We start from the raw sequence: 10,964 nt of genomic DNA, 5'->3' as shown, positions 1-10,964 counted from the left end.
CCCGCTGTCTTCTAGCTGGACTTAAGGGTAAGTGCTTCCCTGTAGCCGGCACAGCTCAGATAATCCCCAACGATTATCTGACAAATGCTACGTGCTTTCTCTCCTCTTTCCCTATCCACTTCCTCCTCTTAAGTCTCCTCGCTTCATGTCTTTAGACAGTAGAAAACTTATTTTTTATGTTTGATTTCTCCTCAATCTGAGATTTGAAGTAGCCATAAGCTTCCATTCTTGACGGTTTAGGATGCATGTATTTAATTCTTAGACTTATCATTTGGCTCAGTAATTATTGTAGTTTATATTCTGGTTATTATTATGTTTTTTTTTTGTTGCATAATTGCCTTCTCTCCTTAATCTTATTGGTGTCCAAGGACCCCTCAGAGTAAAGCAGAGAGATGGCCAAATGTGACATGATGCCATCAGAAAATAAAATACAGTAAATGACTGCTGTAGGAAATCTAGTTGTGAATCCATCAACAGTTATGGAAATTCTATTTTAGATAGCAGTAGAGGACAGTAAAAAAGTTTCCCCCTAAGGGAACTTCTGAGCTTATAATCAAGCTTTTTTTTTTTTGTCCTACAATTCTTTACATTGCTTACAAATGATTGAATATTTCCATATTGTTTAATACATTTTTCAAAGAGTAGAGCAGTTGGAAAGCTGTGACATTTGAACCCTTTTAGCAGGGTAACATGCTTTACTTCCGAGGACTCAATTCATAGCCGTGGGAAGTAGGGGTGCTGAGGGTGCTACAGCACCCCCTGGGAAATCACCCCAATAATCTGTGGAGACAAATACTCCTCAGTGGCCATGGCTCAATTGCTTTTGGTTCTTTTCTTTTGTCCTCTGTTCACGAGAGTTGGCAAATATGTACGTGGAGTATTCTGAATGCAGATGACAAGGAGTAGCCATTGGCACCGCTCCTTACCATACAATACTCTGGAAGAACACTCTTACTACATGGGCCTGTAGACAGCAGCTAGCCCCCCATAGTAGCACCTCTAGGAGGGAACAGGTCTCATTTTGGTTTCTTTTGATTGCCCTTTGATTGCCTGAACAGGTGAACACTTTTGTCATGTGTCCATTATTGCGTTGATGGAATTACAGGAATTTTTATTTCCCCCTTTGCCATCTCCCAGAGAATGATCTACATGTAGTTTTGCCTCTGTCGGCTTCATGCTATAAACCGATGTACTTGCACCAAATTGTATTGCTACCCTGTTAGAGATACTCCAGTAGTTGGTATGCCTGTTAGTTGTGCTCTGTAGATGTCATGAATAAATACACTGCAACACACTCAAGTATTGTCAACTTGCAAATGCTAAGAGAAAGAGGAATGCCCAAAATGTTTTATCCAAACATTGAAAATGGAACCTTCAGATGCATGACATAACATTTTGAAACATTTTTGAAAGCACAATGAAAAGTCACTGTTCTACAGCATGTTTTGTTTATTAATTACTGTATTCCCCAATATATTAATGGAAAAACAATCAAATCTTTTTAACCAATCATCTTGCCTTTAGATGATGACGTCACCATCGACAAGAACTCACTAAATATGATCATGTGACCCCATAGTCCATTCAGTCTGTTATTCCAAAATCAAACTCCATTTCCTCATTTAAAACAACCAGAAGAGATATTCCCCACCCCCTTTCCTCCCGCCTACCTTCAAGCACTTTCTATCACACATCGTGCACCATCACTCTGCCCCTATCGCACACTTTCTCTCACCCCCACCCTTCCCTACTGCCCCCGTAACTATCCCACCCCGTCCGCTATCGCTTCCCCACTTTCCTGGCACTGTCTGTATCTCCCTCGTCTATTTATCTCTCTCTCCCCCCCCTTTCTCTCTCTCTTTCTGTGTTCACCCTTTGTTTCCTTTTCATCTCATTCTCACACCCTCACTTTTGAACTCTGTCTCCCCCTACAACTTTCATTTTTCCATCATATCTATAATTTCTTCCCTGTCTCACCCCTCTCATCTCTCTCTTAACCTATGCTTACCCCTCTGTCTTAGCCTTAGTTCACCCCTCTCTCCCTTTTAACTTCTGGTAGGGCCTTTTTTGTCAGTGCCTAGCAAAACCAGGGATACATAGTCTGTTGGTCTAGTCCACTCGTTTGGACGATTAAGAAACAAAACACCTCCTAATTTTACACTCTAGAACCCTTTAACAAGTACCATTGAACGTACAGCTGTCCTACCCTCATCCGTGGCCCTCCATCTCCCCTTTATCTATCCCTGACTCTGAACATGGGGCGGACAGATATCAGTTGAGTTCAAAGTTAGTGTTGCTATAGAACCCCCACCCCCAGCCAAGCCCAGCCTACCCCCTTATCCACCTGCCCCACCACCCTCACATTATCCTCACTTTTTTCCGTGTCATGCGATTGGACATGACACCTGTCACTCACCGACGCTGAGGAGGAACATCAACACCTCCTTCATTTCTCTATATGCTATGCAAGCGATGCTGCAAGTTGCCTTGTAGTTTTTGAACATTTGTAGGCTTTTTGAATGGTGTTGAATGGGCAAAAACATAACGAAAGACATCTGGTAGAAGTAAATTCCTTCACAAATACAAATATAATTTTATATCGTACCAGTCAAAAGTTTGGACAAAACTACTCATTCAATGGTTTTTCTATATTTTTACAATTTTCTACATTGTAGAATAATATTGAAGACATCAACACTATGAAATAACACATATAGAATCAAAAAAGTGTAAAACCAATCAAAATATATTTTAGTTTTGAGATTCTTCAAAGTAGCCACCCTTTGCCTTGATGACAGCTTGGCACACTCTTGGCATTCTCTCAACCAGCTTCACCTGGAATGCTTTTCCGACAGTCTTGAACGAGTTCCCAATTATGCTGAGCACTTGTTGGCTGCTTTCCTTCGCTCTGCGGTCCAACTCATCCCAAACCATCTCAATTGGGTTGAGGTTGGGTGATTGTGGATGCCAGGTCATCTGATTCAGCACTCCATCACTCTCCTTCTTGGTCAAATAGCCCTTACACAGCCTGGAGGTGTGTTGGGTCATTGTCCTGTTGAAAAACAAATGATTGTCCCACTACTCACAAACCAGAGGGGATGGCGTATCGCTGCAGAATGCTGTGGTGGCCATGCTGGTTAAGTGTGCCTTGAATTATAAATAAATTACAGACAGCGTCACCAGCAACCCCCCCAACACCACCATCACACCTCCTCCTCCATGCTTCACTGTGGGAACTACACATGTGGAAATCATCCGTTCACCTATTCTGCGTCTCACAACGACACGGAGGTTGGAACCAAAAATCTCAAATTTGGACTCATCAGACCAAAGGACAAATTTCCACCTGTCTAATGTCCATTGCTTGTGTTTCTTGGCCCAAGCAAGTCTCTTCTCATTATTGGTGTCCTTTAGTAGTTGTTTGTTTGCAGCAATTTGACCATGAAGGCCTGATTCACACAGTCTCCTCTGAACAGTTGATGTTGAGATGTGTCTGTTACTCTGTGAAGCATTTATTTGGGCTGCCATTTCTGAGGCTGGTAAATCTAATGAACTTATCCACTGCAGCAGAGGTAACTCTGGGTCTACCTTTTCTGTGGCAGTCCTCATGAGAGCCAGTTTCATCATAGCACTTGATGGTTTTTGTGACTGCACTTGAAAAAACTTTAAAAGTTCTTGAAATGTTCCACATTGACTGACCTTCAGGTCTTAAAGTAATGATGGACTGTCGTTTCTCTTTGCTTATTTGAGCTGTTCATGCCATAATATGGACTTGGTATTTTACCAAATAGGGCTATCTTCTGTATACCGCCCCTACCTTGTCACATCACAATCTGATTGGCTCAAAAACAAAAGAAAGAAAGAAATTCCACAAATTGACTTTTAACAAGACACACCTGTTAATTGAAATGGATTCCAGGTGACTACCTCATGAAGCTGGTTGAGAGAATGCCAAGAGTGTGCAAAGCTGTCAATGAGGCAAAGGGTGGCTACTTTGAAGAATCTCAAGTATAAAATATATTTTGATTTGTTTAACGCTTTTTTGGTTGCTACATGATTCCATGTGTGTTATTTCATAGTTGTGATGTCTTCACTATTATTCTACAATGTAGAAAATAGTGCAAAATAAAGCAAAACCCAGGAATAAGTAGGCGTGTCCAAACTTTGGACTGGTACTGTATATGACCACATTTTCATGAATTTGATGATATAATCATCAAGCCTATTCAGTACAGGGCTAGGGACATGAACACGGATGTATGACGTAGGAACGCGTGCGTCACTTGCACATGATGTTGAGTCCCCCTTTTCATGTCATCTCATCACTGATAGTTTGAGATCTGACTATATACAGCATGTAGTGCAGAAATGGGAAGAAAATGTGGGAATATCAATGTTTTTTTATCAGGTACTGGTTATATTCTGCTTTTAGGCTTCTCATCAATGTTTTTGTTAGATGAGAGTATTCTGGTTATTCAAATTATGCCACCACTACTGTCATGACAGACAGAATACATATTTTTGTTTCAGAAGATGGTAATACATGAATACATGTCTCCTGTATTTTCCTATTGTTCTCTGTCCTCAACATATACACTGCCGTTTAGATCTATTGAACAATCATACAACACTAATCAAATACCGTCAAAATCTATTTAAAAAAACATGGGCACTCATTACTTGACCTGCTCCCAGAATGCATTTGGATGCAGATAAGCAGCTCCCTAGAAGCTTGTGTCCGCTATAAAAATAGATGTATTCTATAGAATAGAAAACACTTAACTCTTACAGTTTTTAAAAGAGCTATTTACTCAGCCTAATATTTTTTTCAAAATCACCCTGTACTCTGTTTTGTTTTTCAGCACATGACCCATCATTTGTCAGGAACCTAGTGACATTGACCAATCAATCGCGAATGGCAGAATCTATTGAATACATATTACGAATGAGATTAGCATCCTATTCAATTTAACCCACCACTTTCTTAATACATGTTTTGAATTTAATATGCCTAAAATGGTAGCCATTGAAAAAAAAAAGCTGCATGCCAGCATCTACATACTACGGTACGACAAAGCACTGGTCCCATTGAGCTCAGCTATAGATTCACATCAGTAGCTCCTTATTCCACAATCCCGATCAGCTCTATTGACTCTGTCTGATATGATGCAAGTTGACAATGTAAAGCTGTAAGTGTTTATAATTTGCCCTAACAGTAGTTTTAGCCAGACAGGCCCAGTGTTGTGTTGAGGTAGAGAGAGATGCTGTACTATTTCTCTGTGCCTTACTGACACCCTCTTCCTCTGAATCCTGTCCTTTTCCCTGTGCTGGTTGGACACAGACGCAGACAGAGCTCAGAAACACGGCATGGATGAGTTTATCTCGGCTAACCCCTGTAGCTTTGACCACGCCTCCCTGTTCGAGATCGTCCAGAGGCTCACGTTGGACCACAGGCTCAATGACACCTTCTGCTGCCTGGTGAGTGGCATTCTCCAAACCCACAGTACGGTGGAATGAGAATAAATACAGTCCTGGGCACTAAAAATATACTTTTTATCAAAATGCTGACATTTTTTGGAGCAAGGTACATTGTTAATGTGACTTAGGTCATGGTTCAGTCAGGGAAAGGGGTTTGTTTGTGATTGAGATCATGTTGCTAACCTCTTAAAAAAAGCACTGATGTTGTGTGTAGGGATGGTTCAGCCCGGGCCAGGTGTTCTAGTCTAAACTGTTAAACACCATCTCTGATGTTATGTGTAGGGATGGTTCAGCCCGGGCCAGGTGTTCTAGTCTAAACTGTTAAACACCATCTCTGATGTTATGTGTAGGGATGGTTCAGCACAGGCCAGGTGTTCTAGTTTAAACTGTTAAACACCATCTCTGATGTTATGTGTAGGGATGGTTCAGCACAGGCCAGGTGTTCTAGTCTAAACTGTTAAACACCATCTCTGGGCCTCCCGAGTGGCACAGCGGTCTTAGGCACTGCAGTGCTTGAGGTGTCACTACAGATCTGGGTTCAATCCCCGTCTGTGTCGCAGCCGGCCGTGACCGGGAAACCCATGAGGTGACGCACAATTAGCCCAGCGTCGTCCAGGTTAGGGGAGGATTTGGCCGGCCGGGATGTCCTTGTGCCATCGCTCTCTAACGACTCCGGTGGCAGGCCAGGCGCATGCACGCTGACACGGTCAACAGTTGTATGGCGTTTCCTCCGATTGGTGCCGCTGGCTTCCGGGTTAAGGGAGCAGTGTGTCAAGAAGCAGTGTGGCTTGGTAGTTTTGTGTTTCGCAGGATGCATGGCTCTCGAACTTCACCTCTCCCGAGTCCGTACGGGAGTTGTGGCGATGGGACAAGACTATAACTCCCAATTGGATATCACGAAATTGGGGAGAAAAAGGGCTTAAAAAATGATAAATAATAACATAAAATCAACTCTCTGATGTAATGTGTAGGGATGGTTCAGCCCAGGCCAGGTGTTTGTCCTGGATGAGTACTGTGCCAGGAACGGCGTGCGGGGGTGTCACAGACACCTGGGTTACCTAGGGGACCTGCTGGAGAGGGCGGACAGAGGAGCCATGATCGACCCCACCCTGCTTCACTACAGCTTCGCTTTCTGCGCCTCCCATGTCCACGGTAACAGGTAAAATATACACCCGAATGAACCCGGTCCTCCTGCTTGCCAATCCATAGTCTTAATCATTAGACCAAGAGGACATCCTCAAGGTCGGAGGGCGACATTTTGGACAAGCCAGTGCTCATCACAAGGTAGCACTGGCAATGCTAAATCACCACCATATCGCAAGAGAGATGGGTAAAGTTTGTAAATCTCAAATACACACACAAAGGTCTTCAGATAAAATAAGAAGAGAAAGAAGGAAAGAGAAGCTGGCCATAGTAACAGGACAAAAGGGTCAGATTCATCAAACACAGCAGAGCACCATTGCTTTACGATTTCCCAATGTTACGTCTTTGTTTGTCATGAATGTTTTGCATATTATTTATTATGATTTTAATCATGTATTTTATGTTATCATGTCGTCATTTTGTTCACTTTTATTTTATTAATCAATTATATTTACCTTGGTTTCCACCGTATTCCTTTTTTCTTTTCCCTCCTTGTCTTTTGTTGCTTTATTCAGTCTCATTATGTCGATGTTGCTCATCCTCCCATGCATCCCTATAAAGTCAGAGAGGGCAGCAGTTACTGTGGGCCACAGATGGGTTGTGAGGGCCCCTGGGCCCCTAGCGGCGCCCAGAGCCCAGAACCAGGGGCTGGCTCGAAACGGGGAAGCAAAAAGATGAAGTTTAGAAAGAAAAGGGATTCCACATTTCAGCTCGTCCAAGAGCCCATCAGGTAAGATGATGTACTATAAAATATATGTACATAGCTACTTCAATGACCTTGTACCCATGCGCATTGACTCGGTACTGGTACTCCCTGTATATAGCTATGCAATTTGTACCTGTCGTTGTTATTCGCTATTCACTGTGTATTTATTTGTCGTGTGACTTTCTATTTTTATGACATTTTTTTACTTTAAATCTACACTGTTGAAAAGAGACCCCGGAAGTAAGCCTTTCACTGTCAGTCTACATCTATTGTTTACGAAGAATGTGACAAATACAATTTGATTGGATGTTTGTCTGTGTGAGAAAGAACATTTACATTTGGTAAACATGCTGAAGAATGATTCTCTTTCACTCACACAAGCAGCAGTAAAATCATGGCGAACTAAAAGATGGCACTGTTTATGTGCAAAATGCTGTATCGTTCCTTTTTTGATGGACTCCAACTGGCGGCTCCACTACCGCATGATGCGCCGGGCTGATGTTGTGTTTTGTATTCTATGATCCTAAGGCCTGACGGACTGGGAACAGTGAAGGTGGATGAAAAGGAGCGCTTTGAAGAAATCAAAGAGCGATTGCGTGTGATCCTGGAACACCAGATCACTAACTTCAGGTGAGTGCTGCTGCCTACTGGTCTATCTATCGATCCGATCGATCGAATAATGGATAGATGGAATAATGGAATAGTATATGATGAGCGATCGTTTGATCGCTCGCTAGATCGCTAGCCTCAGCATATACTATTCCATAGTTCTGTTGTCCATGGTGATTTTTATATTTCATTGTGATTCAACTCGCTTCTCTCGTGTAGATATTGCTTCCCATTCGGACGTCCAGAGGGAGCCTTGAAGGCCACGCTCTCTTTGCTGGAAAGGGTTCGTACATTTTGATGACTGCAATCTTTTCGTTCTCCTTTTACAGAAAATGTTCAGCTCATGAATGATTCAGATGTCATAGCTCAAATAATCTCATTTATATATATATATGCTAGAAAAAGGAAATTGAAAAGGAAAACAAAACTGTAATAACCTGATGTTCAGTGGGAAGACCCGAAGGAAGTCTTGTCCTGTCCTGTTCCTCATCCTCAGGTGCTGATGAAGGACATTGTGACTCCAGTCCCACAAGAGGAAGTGAAGGGAGTCATCCGTAAATGCCTGGAGCAGGCTGCACAGCTCAACTACGCTAAAATCACAGAGTACGCCAAAATCGAAGGTAACTAGCCATGATTTACATATACAGACACACCCTCAATATGCTATAGCAGTTACTAACTCTGTTGGTAAATTCTTGGTTGCTGTTGCTATAAAACCTGTAACTGGTTGTTTTTCTTTAGATGATGGTAACTGTTTTAGTACTTTAGTGCCTTTTCAGTAATTCCGGGGTTTTCTGTGTGGAACAGGAATGTCAAAACATTCTACTCTCATTTGGAAGTGACTTGTCATGACCACTCTGATTCCTTTTTTAGCATCGCACAGTGGGATTCTTTTCAAGATAACCTGGACCAGATTAATCTGGAGAAAAGAAGCACTAAAGACACATACTGAGAGCTCTTGTTTTTTTAGCACATGGATTCAAGAGAAACAGCCGATACAGTTTTCCATTTGACAGATTGGTTGTCACTTGTTTGTCACTCAGCCAATTAACACTACCCTTCGTTTCAGGCAGGCTGCTTTAGCTGTACTCTACTTTACTCTACTGTGGGTCAAGTTGGCTTTTTGTAGAGGTGTTGTGAGTAAAAATGCATTCAAATCCAAAGTTTTGGATTAAAGCCCTGTTTACTTGCCGGCCCCCATGTTACTGTACCTTGAGTCTAGCTGTATCCTGGCCCCTGGCATGTGGTAATTTAACAGTATATATCTGGAATATGCAGTATATTATATCTACAGTATGCAGTAAACATACACTATATATACAAAAGTGTGTGGACACACCTTCAAATGACTGAATTCAGCTATTTGAGCCACACCCGTTGCTGACAGGTGTATAAAATCGAGCACACAGCCATGCAATCTCCATAGACAAACATTGCCAGTAGAATGATCTTACTGAAAAGCTCAGTGACTTTCAACCCTCATAGGATGCCACCTTTCCAACAAGTCAGAACGTCACATTTCTGCCGTGCTAGAGCTGCCCCGGTCAACTGTAAGTGCTATTATTGTGAAGTGAAAACATCTATTGTAGGAGCAACAATGGCTCAGCCACAATGTGGTAGGCCACACAAGCTCACAGAACGGGACCGCCAAGTGCTAAAGCGCGTAGCGGGTAAAAATCATCTGCCCTCGGTTGCAACACTCGCTACCGAGTTCCAAACTGCCTCTAGAAGCAATATCAGCACAATAACTGTTCGTCGGGAGCTTCATTACATGGGTTTCCATGGCCGAGCAGCCGCACACAAGCCTAAGATCACCATGTGCAATGCCCAGCCTCGGCTGTAGTGATGTAAAGCTCACCGCAATTGGACTCTGGAGTAGTGGAAACGCGTTCTCTGGAATGATGAATCACGCTTCACTATCTGAGAGTCCGACGGACCAATCTGGGTTTGGTGGATGCCAGGAGAAAGCTACCTGCCCCCATGTATAGTTCCAACTCTAAAATTTGGTAGAGGAATAATGGTGTGGAGCTGTTTTTAATGGGTCGGTCTAGGCCCATTAGTTCTAGTGAAGGGAAATCTTAACGCTGCAGCATACAGTGACATTCTTGACGATCCTGGCAAAAGTTTGGGGAAGGCCATTTCCTGTTTCAGCATGACAATACCCCCGTGCACAAAGCGAGGCTCATACAGAAATGGTTTGTCGAGATCTGTGTGGAAGAACTTGACTGGTCTGCACATAGCCCTGACCTCAACCTCATCGAACCTTTGGGATGAATTGGAACGCCGACTGCGAGCCACGCCTAAGTGCCCAACCTCACTAATGCTCTTGTGGCAGAATGGAAGCAAGCCCCCGCAGGAATGTTCCAACATCTAGTGGAAAGGCTTCCCAGAAGAGGGGAGGCTGTTATAGCAGCAATGTGAGAACCAACTCCATATTAATGCCCATGATTTTGGAATCAGATGTGTGACGAGCCGGTGTCCACATACTTTTGGTCATGTAGTGTATATAGTAGCTAGAAGCAGATTTCCCCTGAACAGAACTCTCCTTCCTGACCCCTACTCCTTCCTGACTGTATCTCCACCCCTAGACTCCAGGGTCTATAATCTAAGATTTATCAAATAAATCTTACTTTGGCCCATCCCCTTCCTGGGGACCCTTGTCCTACTCTCTCTCTCCTTTTCCCTCTCTTTCTCTCTCTTACCTTATCTTTCCTCTTGTTCTTCCTGCGGACCATTACACTCCTCTCCCTGTTCCTCAGTCTACTGTCCACTTCCTCTCTCATCTCATTGGCTTTGCCACATTTATCACCTCACATTTCTGTGATAAGTGGTTTTGAAGCCAATGAAAAAGAATGCTCGGATTGGAGACAGACAACCCAGCATCTGTTACCTGCATGTGCTACAATACATGTGCTACAATACATTATGGAAAGGTATGAACTAGCCACTACATATCACCATTTCACCTCCAGTTAGATATACAGTACTCTATTATTACTTGCAAGACACCATTTTGGTTTGGTCCCTA

At 42.9% G+C, this 10,964-nt stretch overlaps 1 protein-coding gene across 13 annotated transcripts in view; it reads left to right on the top strand.

The window, feature by feature from the left end:
* Positions 1–10,964, top strand: part of LOC112244788 (calcium-dependent secretion activator 1) — a 150,184-nt gene that overhangs the window by 112,141 nt on the left and 27,079 nt on the right. For 8 of the 13 annotated variants that reach the window (XM_024412583.2, XM_042299180.1, XM_024412580.2 and 5 more), the window contains exons 12-17: positions 16–27; positions 5,342–5,478; positions 6,450–6,637; positions 7,856–7,957; positions 8,156–8,219; positions 8,433–8,556. In XM_024412583.2, the coding sequence (XP_024268351.1) occupies positions 16–27; positions 5,342–5,478; positions 6,450–6,637; positions 7,856–7,957; positions 8,156–8,219; positions 8,433–8,556 (627 nt within the window). The remainder of the gene's footprint in view (positions 1–15; positions 28–5,341; positions 5,479–6,449; positions 6,638–7,855; positions 7,958–8,155; positions 8,220–8,432; positions 8,557–10,964) is intronic. The other 5 variants (XM_024412584.2, XM_024412582.2, XM_024412579.2 and 2 more) reach the window with 1 other exon arrangement.

The sequence above is a fragment of the Oncorhynchus tshawytscha genome, linkage group LG02 (genome assembly GCF_018296145.1).
Source record: "Oncorhynchus tshawytscha isolate Ot180627B linkage group LG02, Otsh_v2.0, whole genome shotgun sequence".
NCBI classification, from domain to species: Eukaryota; Metazoa; Chordata; class Actinopteri; order Salmoniformes; family Salmonidae; genus Oncorhynchus; species Oncorhynchus tshawytscha.
Note: the sequence above shows the minus strand (reverse complement) of the source record. Positions and strands in the feature narration are given on the sequence as shown.